Source organism: Panthera uncia, chromosome F1 (assembly GCF_023721935.1).
Source record: "Panthera uncia isolate 11264 chromosome F1, Puncia_PCG_1.0, whole genome shotgun sequence".
Classification (NCBI taxonomy): Eukaryota; Metazoa; Chordata; class Mammalia; order Carnivora; family Felidae; genus Panthera; species Panthera uncia.
Window position 1 is genome coordinate 26,258,706 of NC_064813.1, and position 22,306 is coordinate 26,281,011.

Sequence of the window (22,306 nt, forward strand, 5' to 3'; positions counted from 1 at the left end):
TATCCGGAGCCTCTTTGTTGGGCAAGTCTCAACCCATTCTCAGCCTCAGACTAATCCTCCATAACACTGAAAATGACAGATGAGGTCAGACTTTGCTTGGGAGGGAAGGAAGAGAAAATTTCTTACCCAGGAAAACCACACTCATTCATAACTGGCTTTCCAAATGAGAACAGACTAGAAGGGTGTGTGTGTGTGTGTGTGTTTCTGCTGACAAGAACCCCAGATTCTGCTTTCCTCATAGCACATGCCCGCATGTTCTGATGTTTTGGACTCCTGATATGTAAAGAGGATGAAGCATCAGAAACGTAGATCTTTAGATGAGTAGCTGGCGGCACTAGGGTTTGGGAGAGTGATCCTTTACCATCCAGGATCCTCTCAGTTTGTCACCTTGCCAACTGGTATGCAGGAGTTTCAGCTGCAAGTCTTTGCCGGCTGGGAATGAGGAAGACAATGCAGGCTGCTGATACTAACAAGGTCCCTGGAGTGATTTATTAGTGTCTCCAGTCTCCTTTTATTTGACAGGAGAAGAAAAAGAAAGTGTTTCTTCCTTCTGATAAGAGATGCATACTTAGCAGTTTATATATTCAAACCCCATTCACCTCAGTTCAGTTGTCTCTGGTTGGTTCTGTCTTAAGAAATGTACAGGCCCTTTCAATTGACCTAACATCCTCTCTAGCTATCCTTCTCGTTCTCTTTTGCCTTTTATGCCAGATTTCTTGGAGGAAGCTGGAGCCTCCACATCCTTCCCTCCACACTTTATAATTGGATTTTTTCTTCCTGTCTTCTACCAGAAACTTTCTCAAAATTCGCCAGTAACTATCCTCAGTTTGGTGACCTTTTTCTTTGTTCTTGCTCTCCTTGACTGTTCTGTTGCCCATCTTCCTTGGCTCTACTCCCACCTTGCCACACAGTCCCTGCTACCAATGTCCTCTTCCTACTCCAGCCCTTACCTCCAGGCTTCCCCTTTATTACATCCTTAGCTTCTGCCCTTCTCTCTTGCTTGGAGAGTTTCTTTATGCTCTCAGGTTTAAGGACCATCTATAAACTTTGCTATGCCCTGGAGAGCAGCATATGAGCAACACACACACACACACACACACATGCCTGCAGGCAGTACCCTAAGGCATCATGAAGGAAGGAATAGCGTGGGGGAGCTAGGCCTTGAGTGATCTCAAGCTGAGAAGTTTACACTTGACCCTGAGATCAGTGGAAATACCTGCTTTTTAAACTTTAATGTGCAAATCACCTCAGAACCTTGTTAAAATGCAGATTTAGTAGTCTGGGGTAGGGCCTGAGATCCACATTTCTGGTAAACTCCCAGATGATACCCATGTTGCTGGTCCATGGACCATACTTTGAGAAGCAAGGGGCTAGATCACACTTCATACTGTCAGGTTTTCGGGGGGCGGGGGGGCGGTGTCTGTGTTGTTTTCATCTGGAATGAAATCCAACTTGAGAACCAGGACGCTATTGTTTGCATCTCTGTGTTCCCCATTGATGAATTCCTTCTGGGTGTTCCTGTAAATACTTAATTGATAGGACCTAGGGCTGAGTTGTTATCTTCTAGCTATGCTTTACAAACACTGATTTATCTTTAAATAACAATGGTGAGGCAAGTGGATAATTTTTTTTTTTTTTTGGACTATAAATAGAAACCAAGAAAAGTGAATGATTCTCCCAGTAGTAAGCCACATTTCAGATTCTGGTCCCTAAGTTTCTGGCTCAGAGGGGTCCCAAGGACTGGTCCAGGGTGAATTCTAACACTGCCTCTGCTTGGGTCCTCACTGGACTGTTCGAGAGGACCTACTCACTTTCTGGACCTCATCTACTCTTTCCTGACTGATAAGTAGGAGACTCTCCCCTCTGTGTCTCCTTGTCTCATAGGCAAGTTCAGGAGCCTTAAGGAGCTGCAAGCTCCATGTTAGGAGGCCAGATGCCTGACGCTGAGGTGACTTCAAGTTTGGGAAGCTGACAGCTGGGCCAGCTCACATGCCAAAATCACCCCCACACCACATCTTTACAAATGCTCTTAGCAGTGCAGGGAAGGAGTGCCTTTTAAAAAGATATTTTAAAGAGGAAGTGGGATGGTGGGGGAGAAAACCACAGAAATCATAGAGTAATAACAACCTCAACATAGTATCCCGTGTACCTTAAGTTCAGCTTCTGAAACTGAATTTTTGCTTTCAGGGATTTCTCCCATAGCCATAAAAAGAAAAGCAACTCCAGTCTCTAAAGTAGGTCATACAGAGAGAGAACAAGATGATAAATGCAGATGCCAAGGCACTTTCACCCTTTTCCAAACCAAAAATAGAACTTGGAAATTATCTGAAGAAAATGGGTGCAGCTTGAGAAAAGCTGGGGAGAAAAAAGTGGGTGGGGTGCTCCTGCCCTGGATTCACTTGACCCACAGCAGACCTTCTGAGCAGGAGAACTTGACTCCATGGCAATTCCTCCCAATGATGGCCCCCCACCTCCACCCACGCAGTATCTCTTCACACCGTCTAGCTCACTTCCTACTGGTCACCTCAGTTGCAGGATTCCAGTGGGTTTTGACTATTCCTCCAGTAACTCACTGTAAAAAGTTTATATTAATCAGTCAAAGCCTAAAGGGGGGACGTGGGGAGAGACAAGGCAAAGAGGCACTTTTGGATTTCTTCATCAGAGCAGCTCTGTGATTCATTATCTGTTCTAAAACGCGGCACTTGCAGTTCCAGGAAAGGGGGAGCGGAAATGCTGTGTAGCCCAAGTTTGGGCTCCCCTGGCTTTGCCTCTCCTTCCCTCCATCTGGCCAAAAGCCAGGCTGTTTTTCGGCAGCTGCTCCGGTTTCTAGATGGATACTCCCATACCCACCCCCTGCTATTATGATGGAATTGGGGGTCTGGTGAGGCACCAGGATTGAACGACCCACTACTACAGCTGTGGCTTGATCTCCAGGGCGTAGAGTCTCCAGATTCTGCAGGGTTCAAGGTCAAGAAATCCAACTCTGCTCCATCTTGCAGGAGGTAGCACTCCCAATCACAGTTCTTCCCTGAGCACTCAGACTCTTCCCCACAGGTAAACAATGAATGTGAGCATCCTCAGGAGAGGGTAGAGGGACGGAAGACTAGCACCCAGACAGACAGATAGGAAAGACATAACTACAGCACTGAAGGAGGTATCTAGGCCACAAAGGGCAGGGTGACGCTGTGGCTAGAAAGAAACAGCCACGCAGATGTGGATCAGCCTGAAGAAAAACTTGAATGGGATCCAGGAAAGGGACCAAGTATGAGGAGTAGCCAAAGAAAATTCTGCCCCTCAGAGAAAACCTCAGTGCTTTGAGCAGGGAGAACAGAGTAGTTTTCTTTTACCTCAGAGAAAGCAAGCTTCCAGCAGCTGTCCTGCCCCAAGACTTGAGACACTGAATAGATAGAACAAGCAGGTGGGAACACATGGTGTTTGGCACATCCCTGAGTTCTAGAAAAACTGAAAGGAGCCTTGCCTTGGCATCTAGTGCAATGATGGGCTGGGGCAGCCTGGCAGGGGCCCAGGTCATAGGGAGAAAGCAGAGGGTGACCAGATCTGCCTTGGTGCTAAATGGGTAGAAAGGAGGAAACTGAGTCTTACCTTCATTGTGTAAGTTAGTGATGTGGCTTATCACACAGGCATGGGGGCCTCTTGTGACCAGGTCCCAGAAAACTTTATTATATAAAAAAGTAGATTTATCAAGAAATGTCACAGGCCTACTGTATGCTAGACCCTTAAGAGATTTACCTGTGGAAGATGCTTGGTGGTAGTGACAGGCATCAGCCCTTCCTCCTGCAACTTTCAAAAGCTCATAGCTGACAATGTCTCACCTGCCCATAAGTGGGCAGTATCCAGTGGGGGGGTGGGGGGTGGGTTGCTGTGGATCAGGAGAGTAGGGGAGAGGGAGAGGCGCTTGTAGGAATGCAGTCCCAGGAGGCTTCTCCCTCCCTGCTTGTGAGATTCCAAAGGTCTGAGATAAACCCCAGGATATAGTCCAGCAAAGACGCTTTGGGCTATGTTCTCTGAGAGAGAGCTAGAGAAGGGTTTTATTTTTAAAACCCTCATTCCTGTCGGGGGAAGGGGTGGTGGCAGGCATGGGGAAAAACCGTGTTTGGATCAGGAAGGAGGCATTCTACTAGATGTGTGTATCCTTTTACACTTTCTGCTCTCACACACTCTCTTCTCTATTATACCCTCAAGATCTGTTACTGAAAAACTCCAAGGACATGAGCTAAGATTACCATGATTCCTAACATCAATTCTACTTCTACTAGATTTTTCCTCCCAAGGCTTTCCGCTGAGTAGAATTTTAAATGTGAATAATGGTTCAAAGGCTGAGAAACAAACTGCTCATTACTGGAAAGAGTGCCAGGAATCCTGGGAAGCAGACCTCACTGCCACCGGAGTTCGGCACCTAATAGTAATGGCTTCTTTCATAGTCACGGGAGGGTTGGATCGCTGTTTCTTTTCATTCTCCTCTTCTTTCAGTAACTGCTGGGATTAAAGCGAGCTTAGAAGAATAAAAAATTCACAAACAGGACAAGAATATTTAGGGCAAGAGATCAGAATTTCTTTGGTTATTCAGTGAACTGAACTAACTCTACTTAAAAAAAAAAAGCACAAGGAAATAAATGTCCATCGAACTCTGTATCACAGTAGGTATTAGCCTTTTGACTCCATCTCACAGGCTCTAAGGGGAGTTACCTGCCTAGCAAGTTGAGGTAAGAGATTCAGAACTAATTCAGTGATAAAAAAGAGCAGTTTTGTCATCATTAATTCCATTCCCAATATTTACTATGTCTGTAGTCTGAGAAGATTTTTACCAATGTTGCTAAATAGTCCATTCCCTCCCACTTCTCATCCCCAAATCCAATCAGTGATAAAAGATAGGGATGGAAAGGTTATTATTACTCTACCAGGTGCCTTAGGGAAAATCTAGTCACTGTGCAGTTCAAGCTTTCCATCTTAAGTTCCTTTCCCCAAATACAATCAAGTTTCTGAGAGGAAAGACAGGTTTAAAGTAACCTGGTTAAGAAGTGTTGTACTAAAACTTATCACCTTTATTCACTATTAATGTGATCTTGAAGTACTCATCAAAAAGCACTTTTTAAACAACTAGTTTTCATGGGACAGTAAAAAAAAAAAATGTTCCCCCTAGACCACAGCTAAGGTTTCTTTAATCAAAAGAAGAGGTCCCTCCCAGAGTGGTCAACAAGTGGTTAGGTATTAAAAACTATTGGCTTCATTTGTAGTCACAGTGAATCTGATTTAGTTGTGTGTGATAACCTTATCCTGCCACTGGGAAGGCTCTTGTCCAAGACCTATCAATTAACATGGCCTAAGAAACATTCTATGCCCAAGCAATTCAAGCTAAAAATAACTCTGTGGGCTATTTTTTTTCTTTACTCACAGAAAGCGTTTGTATGTCAACAAGATCTTTGCTCCTTGAGTGTTTTCACTCCTGCTTACTCTTCTCTGAAAATAGAGTTGCTTGATACAATCAGAAAAGTCACAGAGTTGGTGTGAGACATACAGAACAGCAAAACCATGCTGATGCAACTAAGCTTTGTAACTGCCAAGTGTCCAGAGAATAAACAAACCCAGCATTCAGATAGGCTAAGTTTAAAATAGATTCCCCCTTACTTGCCTTTCTTACAAATATACACAATTTTTTGACAGTAATATATCTGATTTACACACAAAATTCACTTCTAAGTTAACAATAACTAAAAAACTGAGTGCTACGTATGCTCACTTTTCTAAGAACTTTTGAGGCATTAGCTCATTAACTTTCACAACCCTACAAGATTGATACAATTATCTCAATTTCACATTTGGAAAAACAGGCAGAAAGAGATGAAGTCATCTGTCTAGAGTTCCTCACCTAATTCAGTGGCAGACCCAAGATACAAAATCAGAAGTCTCACTCAAGAGCCCAAGCTTTAACCATTACACTATACAGCTTCTGCAACAATTCTGCAAAACCAATCATGATCTCTTCAGATTTCCTACAAAGCTAGGTCTCCCTATCAAATATATCCACTTACGTTCTCTAAATTAAGTAGAAACATGGTCCCATGTTTTCTCTTAAATGTGAAAACAATCAACAGGAACTTCAGTCTTACCCAAAGCGTACCAACTCTCTTAAACACATCAAATGTTACCCCCTTTCAAAAATAAAGATGCACTGAGATAGCTGTTCAAGCATAATTACTTTCTAGCAACAGGAAATGTTTGCAAAAGTAAGGCCCTGGACCCTTTATTCAGTTTAAGCAGTTAGCACTCAATGGATCTCTTGTGGCTAGAACTGAACTTAAATAGCTAATCTCTGAAAGAAAAACATGTCAATTTTAATAAGACTCTGATTAGACAAGGTTTAATTCTATGAATATATTGTTATGGTGATGGAGCATAAGGCCAAAAGTTCCTTATGCTTAATGAATCACTAATAGAGTTGCAAAAAATCAAAGCACTGGCCTACTGAGCTATGACAGAAGTTCACATAATCAAGACTTTAGGAATACCAAAGCACCATTCATTTGCTCCCCCTGTTCAAAGGCCATAACCTTTACTTAAAAGCTTTGTCTAATCTTTCCTCAATTTGTTCCATCTCTTAAATACTCATTTATAAGCTGTTATAGACCAATAACAGCTTTTAAAGTACTAGCAACAATATTTTAAAATAGCGTTCTAATTGATTTGCTTCTGAACTAGATTAGTGAATCCCTTTCACATATCGAATACTTGCCCGACAAAAAGCTCTCTTAAAATGCAGTAATTATTGTAAAACCAACTGATGACATAGCTGTCATCACCTAAGTGTTTACCATGACCCAAACACTGAGCAAATTAGGAAGTTTTGCTAAGCTGAATTTGCCTAGCCCTCCTTCCTTACCTAGTTTGACACAAGCAATTTCCTTTCACTTTCTACAGATAAGACAATAAGAGAAAAAAAAAAAAAAACACTGAAAACTCCATCCACTGAAATACAGAGCAGAATCAACCAACTGGGCGGGTCAGTCTCATCAGCTGCCCTCATGTGTCTGTTTTTTTCAATAACAAAGCTGAAAGATGACCCATGTTATATAGTTTAACAGGATACTAAAAAGAAGTTTTTGTGAAAACATATTTGCATACGGGAAGGGCTTCAAAAGTTGGCACTAAAGTTAATTAATATTAGACACCATCAGATTGAGCTGCAGAAAATCAAACTGGGCTAAACGGACTTCAGAAAAGGCAGTTGTAGTGACAGGTTAAGAAATTGGCTGACCACTGGTATCAGTACCTAATAGCAGTCCTCCATTGATCTAGGGGAGACACCTTCAACATCTCTCTCCATACTTAGTGAAGTCAGAAAACAATGTCCCCAGTCTGTGCATGACTGATATTAAGAACCACTTTTCCAGCCAGGACCATAGTTATCCTTCTCCCTCTTCCCTCCCAACCCAGACAGATGATTACAGACAAGGAGGCAATTAAGTTGCTTCAAAATATTTAATACGTGTTAGACACGTAAAGTTACATTTTTATACCAAAATCAATACAACGAAGGAGAAAATACTGTACAAAAACCTTGTCGGCTCCCCCAACCTTTATACAACAAAGACTGGAGTCACCGTATCTACAAAACCATAAGGTCTTTCCACTTAGGGCTTCTGTCTGTAAACTCTGTTTCATTAAACACTTTTTAAAAGCACTTGTAGTAGTTCCGATCTAGAGCTTTTAAAAATATATCTATTCTCTATAAACTCCATATTTCCAAGCTTGAACTCTTCTGTGAAGTTCATCAAGCTTTCTTTTTTTTCCCCCCCTGTGGGGAAGACAAGAGCCGCTCAGATTCCCTTTTCCCAGAGTAATCACAGGGTACAGAAGTTTCTTCAGAGAGAGAGAAAAGTGGGGAGAGCGAAATGATACAGGTCTCTGCTCCAGACTAAATCCCTCTAGTCTTAGGAAATCCTGTGAGGAAATGCCACTCCCGGCCCTGGTGCGGGGCTAGCTTTCATGTGAGGGGTGTGTGTAAAGTCCCTTCCTCCCCCGAGCACGAAAGGGGAACTCCCCAGGCCCGGCCCTCTCCGCCGCTTCCTTCTCGGGGCTGCCGGCAAAGGAAAGTCCCCGTCTGCCCCCGATCTCCTCAGCCCTGGGAAAGGGGTGGTGCATTCCAGAAGGACAAAATGGTCTGAATTCAACAAGACAGACGTACGTACACAGACAGAACACTACACAAAAGTTAACGATCGTCCTCTTCCGACAAGCCTCCAGGGGGGAGGCCGCCGAGCCCGAGGGCAGTCGGTGCTGCCCGGCGGCACCCACGGTCCCCGCAACGCGTCCAGCGCCCTGCGGTCTCTGGGCCGTCCTCGCAGCCCCACGTCCGGGCCACCCGCCGCTCAACCTCCTTCCGAACGCGACCCGGGGGCTCAGAAGGCCACGATGGCTGTGCTCCAAGGGTTAATGTCTCTCAGCACCGGCTTATCGCAGCAGATCTGCCCGGGCTCGGCGGCTTCCGGACCGCTCTCCTCTCCCTCGGCTTCCTCCCGGCCGCCCCCGGGGCTTTTCCGCAAGAGTCCCGAGAAGCTGGAACCGAAGATGCTAATGAGGTTAGCCACGTTCCCGGTCTCCATCTCCTCCTCCTCCTCCGCCCCGCCCGGCTGCTCCTCCGAGTTCCGGCGGGGCTTCTTGAGCGGGCTGGAGCCGGGCGCCGGACCGCCCGCGGGGCCGCCACCCACGCCCGCCGCGCCGCGCTTCCGGGGGCCGACGGCAGGCGGTGCCGGGGGCTCGTCCTCGGCCGGCCGCGGCGCGCAGCGGCAGTCAACTCGGGGGCAAGCGCCCAGCGCCCCCGGCCTGTCCTCCCCTCCTGGGGGGCAGCCGCAGTGGCGGCGCGCCCCACGGGGCCCCTCAGCTCCCGCGAAGACCCCGGCTCCCTCCGCCGCCTCGCGCGGTCCCTCCACGCGGCGCCAGGCAGCTTCCGCCTCCTCCATCTCTCCGGCCCGCAGAGCGTCCCCGGCGCCCGTCACCGGGGCCGCGGGCTCCGCGGCGCCCACCCGCGGCGGGGCCGGGTCGGCCGGGCGCTCCGGCTGCGGCTCGGTCTCCGGCCAGGCGGCACAAGCGGCCGGCGGTGGCGGCTCCCCCCAGCCCGCGGGCGGCCCGGCCGCCGGCTCCCCGGGCTGCTGCGGCGGCGCCGCCGGGCTCCCCGCGGGACCGGCCAAGTAGAGGCCCGGGCACGGGTCACTCAGGTAGACCTGGCGGGCGCTGCGCAGTACCAGCGAGACCAGCAGGTTCTTGTGCAGTTTGATGCCGCCGCGCTGGACCCGCGAGTTGTAGATCTTGCCCAGGGAGATGCTGACGATACGATGAGCCTCCAGCTTGAACTCCATCCTGCCTCCTTTTCGCAGGGCTGCCTCGGAGGTGACGGAGAGAGCCCGGCTCACGTTCGGAAACAGGGAGGGGACGAGAGGCGTCGACAAGTCCGGTCCGGGGGTGGACCTTCGACACCTGAAGACTCTGAAAAGAAACGACTCCCGTGACGCGCTCACTGACTCCCGCTCCTACTCACGACAGACAACAGCCCGCTCCCAGGTCCGGTCGCTAACTGAGGGCGGCCCGCACTCCCGGCGTCTTATATAGGCCCCTCGCCCGCCAATCGCGAAGGGCCGCCAACCGTTCCGGGGCTGGGCGGCGCGCCCTCGTGCGCCGCGCGCGACCAATCGGAGGCCGAGGAGGGGCGCCAGGGCCATTCGAACGTTAGTCCCGCGGAGCAGTCTCTTAAAGGGGGCGACGACGTGCGGCGGTGGCCGGACGGGACGGGTCGGGGCTTGTTCTCCGCCTGCGGGTCACTGAACGGAGGCTTAGCCACAGTGTGGTTTGTAGTTAAAGATTCTGGCTTGTGCGCTGGCTTGCCAGAACCAGAGGGAACTAAACCACTGGAACTTTCATCTGAGTATCCCCCCCCCCCCCGCCCGCCCCCGTAACAAATAGTATTACCACAAGGTATTTAGCAGATACTGATTTTGGATGAGTGCCTTGCCGCCCTGGAGTCACAAACACTCTTAGCATCTGTTAAATCTAAGAAAGAAAAAGAGAGTCCTAAAAGTTACTAAGTTTTTAGCTGCTTACCAAGGAATTGTGACTAGATACCAAGTTATTGGTTCTCTACTAAAGCAGTCATCTATCACTTTGTTCTCTATGAAACAAACACACTTGTCACAGGTTACAATGAGAGGTGGTACAGGTTCTCCACAGTGATTTTTCAACACAAGAACTGACTAGTCCACCTTGGAAGAATCTAGCAAGTTCTAAAAATACAAATAGAGAAGTCTTGTGTTCCCATCATGATGTCATAATTTTATTTTGTGTCAAGGTAAAAATATAGGGGAAGAGTGTTCCAGACTTTTCTGGTAAGTCAACAACTTAGTCCATCTACCAATCCTTAGTATGTGGCCTTAGGGCAGAATCACCACAGGATTGTCCAGGACTGGAGTTCAGTTCCTGGATTCCTGGAGAGTCAGTTTGATTTAGTTGGTCTAAGCTCCACAGACCCGCCTGATGATTCTGGTAAAGAACCTCGGGAGCTTTAGTTTCTCCACCTCTGAGAGGGAGAAATCACATACACATCTGTTCTATTATGCAGAAGATAACTAAAATATTCACCCATAAAAAAGAATGAAATCTTGCCATTTGCAACCACATGCATGAAGCTAGAGAGTATAATGCTAAGTAAGTCAGTCAGAGAAAGACTTAAATATGGTATTTACCATATGATTTCATTAATAAGTGGAATTTAAGAAATAAATAAGCAAAGGAAAAAGAAACCAAGAAACAGACTGTCTTTATTCTATAATTATTTTCTTAAAAAAATTTTTTTAATATTTATTATTTTGAAAGAGATAGAGCATAAGCGAGGGAAGGACAGAGAGAGAGAGGGAGATACAGAATACAAAGCAGGCTCCAGGCTCTGAGCTGTTGGGACAGAGTCTGACACAGGGCTCGAACTCATGAACCTCAAGATCATAACCTGAGCCAAAGTCGGATGCTTAACTGATGGAGCCACCCAGGTGCCCCTATAATTTTTTTTAACGTTTATTTATTTTTGAGAAAGAGACAGACAGACCGTGAGTGGGGGAAGGGCAGATAGAGACACAGGCTCCAGGCTCTGAGCTGTCAGCACAGAGCCCAAATCGGGGCTCCAACTCATGAACTGTGAGATCATGACCTGAGCCGAAGTTGGATGCCCAACCAACTAAGCCACCCAGGTGCCCCAAGAAATAGACCCTTAACTATACAGAACAAACTGATGGTTACCAGAGGAGAGGTGGGGTGGGGGTGGGGAGTGATGGGTGAAATAGGTGATGAGGATTAAGGAGTGCACGTGTGCGATGAGCACTGGGTGATATAGGGAATTGTTGAATCACTGTATTACACACTGAAACTAATATAACACTGTTATGGTAACTCTACTGGAATTAAAACGTAAAAAAAATGGCAACTCTCAGCCACAATCTGAATCCTAAAACTGAGCACAGCTTTCTTGGAATCCACCTGGAATAGTTAGCCTGATCCTGCCCCAGGGTTTGGCCAAGTGGGATATTTAATTAGGAGAAATAGTAAAAGGTAGGATTGATAATGGTCAATTCACAATCAAGAGTCTTCCAAAGGACGTGATGGCTCAGTAACATTACCTATGCCACAACTTATTAATGGTAACTGAGGAACCAGTCCATGAGACCCAGAGCTCCTCCCCTCTAGGAATTCTCAGCTTGCATAAAGGAGATAAAATAGTAACATGAATAATTACAAAAGCATGTCGTATATTTTGAGTAAGAATGTGAAATTTTTTTTCTTCTATTTTCCTTTGAGAGCTATTAGTCACTTTTTAAAAAATGTTTATTTATTTTTTTAACGTTTATTCATTTTTGAGAGACAGAGAGAGACAGAGCAGGGAAGGGACAGAGAGAGGGAGACACAGAATCTGAAACAGGCTCCAGGCTCTGAGCTGTCAGCACAGAGCCCGTTGCGGGGCTCGAACTCACAAACTGCAAGATCCTGAGCTGAGCCGAAGTCGGACGCTCAACCAACTGAGCCACCCAGGCGCCCCAAAAAATGTTTGTTTATTTTTGAGAGAGAGAGAGGGACAGAGAGAGGGAGACACAGAATCCAAAGCAGGTTCCGGGCTCTGAGCTGCTGAGCTGACAGTACAGAGCCTGATGCACACTTAACTCAGGAACCACAAGATCATGACCTGAGCCGGAGGTGGAAGCTTAACAAACTGAACCACCCAGGAGCTTAGGGAGCTATGGGTCACTTTAAAAAGCTTTAGTGCAGGCTTTGAAGGGAAGCTTCCTGAGTTGGAATCCCAGCTCCACTTTTCACTTGCTGTGTGACCTTTGGAAAGTTATTTTGCCTCTCTGTGCTTTGGTCTTTCCCATCTTTTGATTTTTTTTCCTTTAATGTTTATTTTTGAGAGAGACAGAGAGAGACAAAGCGTGAGTGGGGGAGGGGCAGAGAGAGAGGGAGACTGATAATCCCAAGCAGGCTCCAGAGCCTGATGTGGGGCTCAAACCCACAAACCATGAGATCATGACCTGAGCCGAAGTCAAACATTTAACCGCCTGAGCCACCCAGGCGCCCCTGGTCTTTTCCATCTTAAACTAGAGATAATAATAGTTTCCACCTCTTAGAGTTTTTGTGAGGACAAAACAAGGTAACACACGTGAAGCTCTTAGAATAACCTGGCATATAAGAAATTATCAACATATGTTAGTTAGAAAATACCACCCCCCATGAGACCTTAGAGTGGGCAAAGAGGCCAGGGAGGGAAGAAAGAGACAAGAGAAAGAAGTTGTACTTGAAGAGGGTGTTGAAAAAGCCTGAGGTAGGATCCACAAGTTGTAAGCAGCAGAGAAATAAAGTCTGGTGTAGGGAACATATCATTTTGTAGGTGTGTCAGACGCCTATAGTAAGTGGCAACAGCTAGGAACAGAGGCTAGAACTTCAGGACAGTGGGTCATGAATGCCTCAATGAGGAGATGGGGCCACAGGGAGCTTACCTAAGGTAGTTGAGTAAGAAAACCACAGATAGATTCTAGAACAGCCAGTGCTTTTAATTACAACTGAGCTATAAAGAGGATCACTTAATTATAAAGCTCTTGTGAGAGTTTAGGCAAGGGTCCTGAAGGCCTGAACTAGGTGGAGGTAGGAAGAATGAAAAACACAAAAACACAAAATCGGAACTGTAGTCAAGATTTGGGATGCCCCCCCCACACACACACACCCACCCAAGTCACTGATAGAGAAAGCATTAGGTGAAGCCCTCCTGATCCACGTGAGCTGGGAGTTTCACCATCTGCCACTGCACTTCTTTTCCTTCAGCATTGCTCTCATCACTTGCTCCTGTCATGCTCAGGGCCCCTGTCAAATTGTGCTGTCATTGGAGGCAGGAGCCCATCTCATGTGTGTAGCCAGAAGATAGTGAGAAAATTTAACAAATGGACGACACGGGTACTAACCACCAGAACAGAATCCTGGAGGCCTTTACAGTGCCAGGGGTTATGGGGGGCTCCTGCAGGAGGTGCTGAGTGGCTAGGAAGGGGTGTACTCAGGAGCCTGGAGCAGAGATTCTGCCAACTGGCATGGAACCATTTCAATATTTTAACAACTGGGGTGGCCACACCTGTGTATACTGAGTGATTGATTACGCACTTGATGATCGAACTTCTAATAATGATGTTGTCTACCAGGCACTGTGGTAGTCACTTTAGAGACATTATTTATGATCTTTATAAAGTTCAGAAAGTAGATCTCATTATCTCTCTTTACAGATAAGGGAACTAGGACTCTGAAAGATCTCGTCGTCACACAGCTATAGGTGGAGAACCTATATAACTCTACATAACTCTAAACCTAGAGTGCAGGGCTCTGGGACTAGGTTACCTCATTCTACCTATTACTTGCTGTGTGACCTTTGGAAAGTTATTTCACATCTAAGTAAAATGAGAAAACCATGCCCTAGTTTTGTAACATGTGCAAGTTATTCAACCTTTCTGTGCCTCAGTCCCCTATTATGTAAAATGGAAATAATAACAATACCTAAGGTGCTTACTATAGCCCCCAGCACCATACAGGCACTAAGTCAGTGTACTTACGGTTATTGTTAGTACTGTACAAGAGCCTAGTTCAGTACCCAGCACATAGTTAGCACTTGTTGAATTTTAAATACTTTTTCTACAACACCGCATAATAGGTGCTTAGTAAATATCTACTGACTTGAAACAGCATGACCACTACTATCATCAGGACTTCCTCTAATCCTGAGACAACAAAATGGAGCATTGAGAACTCATGTCTGGAGGGCATGGGCTCTTATGTTCTGCAAGCTTTATCTCCACCTATCGAGAGATGTAGAATATTTCCTAAACTTTAGAAAGCAGGTGATTCACAGTTGGTGGATTAGAGCCTCTGCACTGACAGTGCAGAGCCTGTTTGGGATTCTCCCTCTCTCTCCCACTTGTGCTATCTTTGTCTCTCTCAAATAAATAAACTTCAAAATAAAGTTTGGGAGAGAGAGAGAGACAGCACGAGTGGGGGAGAAGCAGAGAGAGAGAGAGAGAGAGAGAGAGAGAGAGAGAGAGACAGGATCCAAGGCAGGCTCCAGGCAGAGCCCAACGTGGGGCTCGAACCACAAACCTTGAGATCATGAACTGAGCTGAAGTCAGACGCTTAACCGACTGAGCCACCCAGGCACCCCAGTAAATGAACTTAAAAAAAATTTGCCATTATCAATCTTTGAGACTTTCTAAGTTAAGGCAGGATGAGAAACACTAGGGGTAGGACAAGGACAAGGACAAGGAAGAAACTGCTCTGGAGGAAGTGGCCAGGACATGTTCATCAAGTCTGGTCCGTCCCTCCACCCCCAAACTCTCCTCTGGACACACAGGAGCAGGTTAGCATGCTGAGAGGTGGCCACATCTGTTCCCACTCAGGCGCTCTGACCAGAGGATTCTTCTAAGCATGGGGCTTGTGTGCCCACTGCTGTTGACTTTATTTCGTGTTGTTCTCTATTTCTTGCATGACAAATGGAAGGCTGAGTATTATCATTAGGTGATTACAGACCTTATATTGCCTTAAGTCTAGTCTGTATAAGAACAATGCAAACCGACCATGGATTATGCACTCAGTACCTCTGTGAGAAGGCACCAGGAGTAGAAAGGAGTGGGTGAAGTAAGTTATCTGCACCAAACCTACCTTGCAATGTTAGGACACTTGGAAATTTTCAGGGGGTCAAAGTTGCTTATGTAAGTGAATAATCATTCGTATGAAATCCTGAGTGCTTTAGGGGAAAAGCGCTACAAAAATACATTATTAGCACTTTATGTAGACAATCCCGCTCTTGCTCTTGTGAGAACAAAGCCATTTTTAATGCAACTTTTTCTCTCTCACTGTTGTAGCATATTTTACATCTTTTTTTTTTTTTTTCTTTTGGCTGCTTGGCTACTAGAGAATTTCTTTTCAAATAATATTTGACTAGGAGTGGGCACCAAACGTTGCCTTTTTTTCTTTCTCCTCATTTCTTTTCCCCTAAAGCAGCCCTCCTTCTTGTCCTAAATTTTATATTTGGTTCAGAGAAACTTAGGTTGTTTTTATAACCTTTTTTGTCACATCTTTCTTCCTTTGGTACTCCTAAAGAACAAATTCCTCAATAAATAGAGTACTGAAACTCATGAAAATGAGCCTACAGCCCTCTCAAGCCACAGAATGAGAAACTACCACCATATAAAACCCTAGGCCTGCACTATTCAGTACAGTAGCCATGAAGCCAATAGGTCTAGGATGATTGAGGAACTGAATTTTAAAATTTGTTTACCTCAGATCTAAAAACTGAAACAAGATAAAATCCTTTTCCTGCAACCCAGCTTTATTATGTAATATTTTTGAAGCTTGAAAATAAAATTTTTGAAGTTTAAAATTTAGCATCTAAATTAATGCTGCAACTGTAAAATACATAGCAGATTTAAAGATGTAGTATCAAAAAGAGAACATAAAAGGTCACATTCATATTTTTAGAATGGCTTCATGTTGAAATGATAACATTTTGGATATATTGGTTTAAATAAGATATATCATTAAACTTAATGTAACCGATTTCTTTTTACATATGTGGCTCAAATTATATTTCTATTGGACAACAGTGCCCTAATGGTAATAAAGAGATAGGGTGGTGTGGACATATAAATATGCATGAGCATACTGTGAGCAATTAACAAATGTCCTTGATTGGAGAAGAGAGAAAGGAGAAGAAAGATAAAGTAAAAAGGAAGTAAGCCATAAAACACTTAGTTGTAGAGTTGAGAAGAAAATCTAAGAAAAATGTATAACACAGAGCCAATTGGCCAAGTTTCTTTCTAGAACTGAGAAGTAGCCACAAAGGTAGAGAAGCACAATTCTACTTTTCTGATTATGAGAACGCAGACATTATCGCAGCATTGTTTTAAAATTCAAAATACACACATGCAAACAAATTTCAGAAACTCACTTGGATAGCATCAATCTCGTGAGCCATTAGAGTGCATTTATTCTTTTCAAATTCTGATGTCCACCTGGAAGCTGCAGGGACCATTTGTTTTCAATATGCCATTTTCCTGCACAAAAACCTTCAATGGTTCCCCATGACCTTTATGGCAAAAATCCAACCCTCTCGCCTGGTCTCCGGAGTACTACACAATACATTGTCAAAGACAAACAGCCTGGAATGGTGAATAGAGCCTGGCTCCTCACCAGCTGTGCGTGGTCTTTATCTTATAAAATTGGGGAGTTGAACTAAATCAGTGGCCCTCAAACTATGGCCACACATTAGAATCACCTGGGGAGACTTTAAATATGGAGCTGCCCAGACCTGACCCCAGATGATTTAAATCAGAAACTCTGGGGTGAGACCCAGGCACTGGAATTGTTTTTAAACTCCATAGGTGATTACAATGTGCAGCCACGTTTGAGAACTAGTGGACTAGCTGATTGTTTTAGGATCATTTCAGGTCTAGAATTCTGTGATTCTATTAATCCAGGCAAACCTTTTCAACCTTTCTAGTACCCTGAGCAACATTAACACCCCATTTCTTTCCCAGCTAGACAGATCTAATCAAAAGCATACGTCTAGGGGCATTTGGGTGGCTCAGTCGCTTAAGCGTCCAACTCTTGATTTCAGCTCAGGTCATGACTTCAGGGTCCGTGGGATCATGGCCTGTGTCGGGCTCCCTGATGAGCGTGGAGCCTGTTTAAGATTCTCTCCCTCCCTCCTGTCCCTCCCCCACCCCTCATGCTCTCTCTCTTTCAAAAAAAGTGTACATCTGTCTTCTACTTCCTCAGCAGAATGGGCTCTCCCTCTCCTGCCCAAATTCTGCACAACCACTTCCTCCAGGAAGTCTTCCATGCCTACTGGTGTTTATAGTTTGCTCACCTGGGCACACACTCTAATAGTCATTTGCTACTTAAAACCACAATACCGCTTATTATCTATGGTAACTTTTGTATTTTTGTTTTGCATTTTATTTCCTTGCATAGTAATTATTTTTATGTAGCTCTATTTCTCATTTCCCAATAATATTCAAGTACTGGGAGATGCTACATTATACTTTCTTTGCATCATGCCTCCTCTACACCAAGAAGCCTGAATATTGTTATGTACATATCAAGGGATCAATAACTGGTTGATAAACAAATTAGTAATGGGTTCCCCAAATCTGAGGTTAAACTACTCAAAAGCAGCCAACCGTCGGGGAGAGGGGGGGAAGAGAACTCCACATATATTGCTCTAATGGCATATTAACCAAACTATCACATCAAATACATTTTATTTTATCCTAGCTTATTATTATTCATGACCCTAAGCTCCACCATTTCCCTAGAAAAGCTATTTTTCACATAAAATAAGTTGATTTTTGATAGCTTGCTTTTTACTGCCATGCTATTTACAAATGTGTGATTCTGTTACTGAAAAAATAATTGCTTGCCTACTCTGTTCTGATTAAACATTTATTATGGATTCATGATGTACTGAAAACTCCACTGGGTATCAGCACCTGCTTTAGGGGTAACCTATACATCTCCAGCCAATAAGAAAGTCTTGCCTCTTCTCCCCACTCCCGAATAATTGCTGTAGCTAATAGAGCAAATTCTAATTCGTCAGTCAAGTCCATTTTGGATCAACACAGCTGATCTAAATTCTAATATGAATGCTCATTCAGTTTGAAAACCCCAAATCACTAATCCGTCTCATGTTCATTTTGACTAAGCAAATTCTGAGTAAGTATTTATACAGACACATCCTGCAATGTAAAAAAGAAGTTTCAGATCTGCTGTCTAACCAGGAGCTGGTGTGTGGATTAGCAGATTTATGTTTATAAAGCAGTCTGAGCTCTTTTGAGGAAAATGATTTTAAAATAGGCAGCACGCTCATATCCTTCCCTGCATCATAATCACTTACAAAGTTCTCTGAGTCCAACTTCTTTCTTAATAAACGATAATTCCTTATGGCATTCCCTGAAAATACCAAAAAGATCATTGCGGCGGGGTGGGGTGGGGGGGGTGTGGATAAAAGGTGTCCTTTGAAAGTCCAGTAGGACTAGGATCCTTCCATGTGAGAATTGGTCGAAGAAAAACTAGTTACAAAATACCTCGTGGCATTGCCCTTTTAAGAAGCGTTAAGCATTTGGTTCCCAGTCTTTTTATCCGTGTTTCCTCGCAGGCTGACGTAATGCTTAGGAAGTTTCAGAGTCACGTGGGGGCCCCTGAGGTCAGAGTCCCGAGGAGCCTTTCCCCAGTCTGGGTCTTTCTCTGTTTGATTTTGAATTTGTTCGCGCCGTGATGGAATGAGTGCGTGTGACCGTGGGTGTTACGATTAGTGTCCCTGGGTAGGATTGTTTTCCAGTGTGTCAGTGGGGGGTGGCGGGGGAGGGGATCTGCTAAGTCACTTCGGCCGCAGTGGTTTGTAGCAAGGCTGCGCTCAGGTCGGGTCCGAATGAATGGCAGAACCCCTCAAGTCATTTCGGTCACGGTGGGAATTTTTGTTTGTTTGGGTTTGGGGTTTGTTTGTTTTGAGGCTTACAAATGATTTTTAAACTACTTTGATTGGTTCTCGAGCCATTGTTATGGTTATTGGTTTCTAACTGGGTAGATGAAATAGATTTATTTTTTAAAAATTCGTTTTTGTGCCTGTGCTTGAGAGGTAGAGGAGTTCTTTATCCTCCTCTCCTCTAGCAGATGCGAGAGTAAAATAGAATGAAGGGAAAGGGTATGACTTTTCTCTCTCTCTCTCTCTCTCTCTCTCTTTTTTTTTCCGGGAGATCTAACTAGACTAGAGGGTTTGACAAACAATTAACAATCCTCCCTACTCAGCTGCTGTTTCCCAAAATAGCATCTCCTTAGCTGCCAGGGTGGATGGAGGCCTTAAGGGGAGGAAGACACAAAGGTGCCCTCTTTTTTAAAGCCTGCATCTCTGTGAGATCTTGAAGGCACAGGGGGAAACCCAGGGGATTAAATTAGCAGGCAGCCTAGGCTCCACCTGGAAGGGAGATAGATAATAGGCTTTTAAGACAGGAAACAGCTTGTGCTCCAAAATAATAATTTTCAAAAGCAAGATATGATGGATGCTGGGAAGATTATCACCCCCCCCCCCAAGTTCATAATTTCACAATTTACCCCAATTCCATAATTAAAGGAAAATCGCCCTTTAAGATGCGGTTTGGTGAATGAGTCAGGTCTTCTGGTATTCCTGCAATTCTGCCCCACCTCGCCCCCATATTTGGAAGGACTGTTTCAGCCAGCCTGTCTCTAAAGCCCAACTCCCTGTTGCAGAAATTGCTCAACCCCAGGTCTGGGGAGATCTGATTAGGGTTGTGTTGCTTTTTCCTCCCTTTTCCTTCTTTCTTCCTTCTCTGTCTTGTCCTCTTCCAGTCTTGTTTCTTTTCCCCCTTTTCTGTCCTCTGAGCCTGCCATGTTTTACCTCTTCCTCTTCCTTTTCTCTGAAAGACTGCCTCTCACACTCCCACATGTTAATTTGTTCTGCCAGCCCAGGCTCTCTGGGGCCCTGAAATATCTCCTGTCACGAGTGGGGATGTGGATGGGAAGGGAAAGCGAACGATGCACTAAACAAAGGGAACAGACCAGCAACACGCCTTCAAGGAGGTCAGGAGCTTGAAGATAAAAGAGGAAGGCGGAGAAATATGCCCCCAAAGAATTGTACGTATCAAATTGGATTCTCGATTTTGCGGTTTTAAAATTTCCTTGAAAATATACCCAAAGGGAATTAAAGCAGCTATCAAAAACAGAAACCTGTTCATGAATTAACTCACAATCAACCTCAGCTGCTAGTAACTATGGGCTTGGTTCCTTTTGCACTGTATATATGCTTCCACTTTAAGAGTGACGTTCTGGTTCATGGTCTGATCATAGGACCATGTCCCTCTGAACTGGCCCTTCCCTGAGGGCATCAGGCAGGTCTCCTGTTGCATCTTCAGTGGGTAGCATAGCACTTGGTCTAGAGGAGGCAGTCCCATGTTGGAAGGACTCTTACAGTGTTGGGGTGAGTGGATGGATGGATGGATGGATGGATGGATAGATAGGAGAATAGATAGTAGAGCAAGACCCCTGGAATACTCATACATTTTCTTTTTCTCCTGATATTCCAGAAAGGGGAACATACAGTCGGCAAACTTTCTTCTGACAGGCAAAATAGAGAAGTAACGTGATTGACTTTGATGTTCCAACAAGACTTCTCCTCAAATAACCTTTTCAGCACTGAATGCTATACATGGCATGAGCAGGGAACAGGGTTACATGTTTGTTGAATTAATGATTAGGAGAGGAGAAATATAGCTATTCTTCCTTGAGGAAGAGGTTTCCAGGAAAGAGAGTGGAGGAGCAGTATATAGTGATTCAAATATAAAGCATTTTATTTAGTTATTTATTTTTAAGTAGGCTCCATGCCTAGTGCGGGGCCCAACACGGGGCTTGAAACCTGAGATCAAGAGTCGTATGCTCAACTGACTGAGCCACCTAGGTGCCCCTCAAATATGGAGCATTTTAGGCATATCTTCCCAACCTGAGTTCTGTGAAATATGTTAAAGAAGAAACAACGTCATGATGAGAAGGGGTATTTTGGAGACTACAGAAGGGCTTCTACAGTAAAGAGAGAGGAATGGGAGTATATATGTGGTATGATATTTCCAAAGGACCCACCTTCAAAGGTATTTGTGGCTGTCTCAAATGTTAAACATTTGGATCCAGAGATGCTTACATTCTTTTTACTTTGGCAAGGACTCTGCATGATAGAGGGATATCAGTTCGGAGCAAGGTCAATGCCAAAGCAGCTCGGAGAGCATGACTTCTGCTCTGTCCCAAAATGGGGTGTGGGAAGGGCCAGGGTGATACTAAGCAAGTGCATGATGATGCAGGTATATAATAACAAGATGGCTCACTCAGGTTTGTCACTCAGCTGGCTTTAAGGCCTTTCATTTATCCAAATCCTCTCCCTCTCCCCAAGCCCTCCAGATGCTTCCCCCCACCCGCCAAAAAAAAAAAAAAAAAAAAAAAAAAAAAGCATAGGAGAGCTGATTTACAGAGGCCAGGAGCTTTACCAAATTCTGAACACAGAATATGCCTGGAAGATATTAAAAAGGGTAGTTAATTGGTTGGCTCCTGAATGTGTTAATCCTGAGCAAAGCTGTGTTACTACCTCATTAGCACAGTAATTCTACTGACTATTCTCTGTAGTCCTGTATCACTTAATATCCTGGGCATTTCTGGAGGTTGTTTTACAAAATCAAGTTGTATTGACTAGAATTGCAAACTAAGACTCTTGGCTCAAAAGCTCTTATTCAGGAACATTTCAGAGTAAGAAAAGATAAGGTTGTAATTATGTGCCTGAAATACTGAGCCTGGTTCTTTCTTCTCTGCTCAGAAAACCTGTGGTTGGTCTGGGCATCGTCATGGTTCCTTGCTGTTCGTGTAAAGCAAGCACATAGTGAGAGGTGAGCAGCTGGGCTGGAAGTGGTCTCTGGGCCCAGTGAAGGATTCGATGCTCCCATCTCCACACACCCATATCCACTCTCCAAAGGACACTACCTTTACCCCTGCCACTAGCCAGTCAGGTGACCCTGTGTAAGACGTGGCATTTCAGAGCCCTCGGGATCTTAATCTATGAAATGATGAGGCTCCTCTAAGGGTCCTTCCAGTTCCAACAATCTAGAAAAAGAAGACTGAAAAAGACTTTGAGGAGCCCAATTTGTTTGCCAAATTGTGGGGGCAGTGGGAGAATATT

General features: G+C 44.9%; 1 protein-coding gene across 1 annotated transcript; it reads right to left on the reverse strand.

Moving 5' to 3' along the window:
- Window positions 1–7,478: 7,478 nt before the first annotated feature.
- On the reverse strand, window positions 7,479–9,882 carry IER5 (immediate early response 5). The gene has a single exon (XM_049634134.1). It carries the CDS (start codon window positions 9,372–9,374, stop codon window positions 8,418–8,420), a length of 957 nt encoding a protein of 318 aa, XP_049490091.1. The 5' UTR covers window positions 9,375–9,882; the 3' UTR covers window positions 7,479–8,417.
- Between the last annotated feature and the right edge of the window lie 12,424 nt (window positions 9,883–22,306).

What these genes read in the sequence shown, in the direction of transcription:
- IER5 (XM_049634134.1), bottom strand. Translation starts at nt 9,374, where the DNA reads ATGGAGTTCAAGCTGGAGGCTCATCGTATCGTCAGCATCTCCCTGGGC.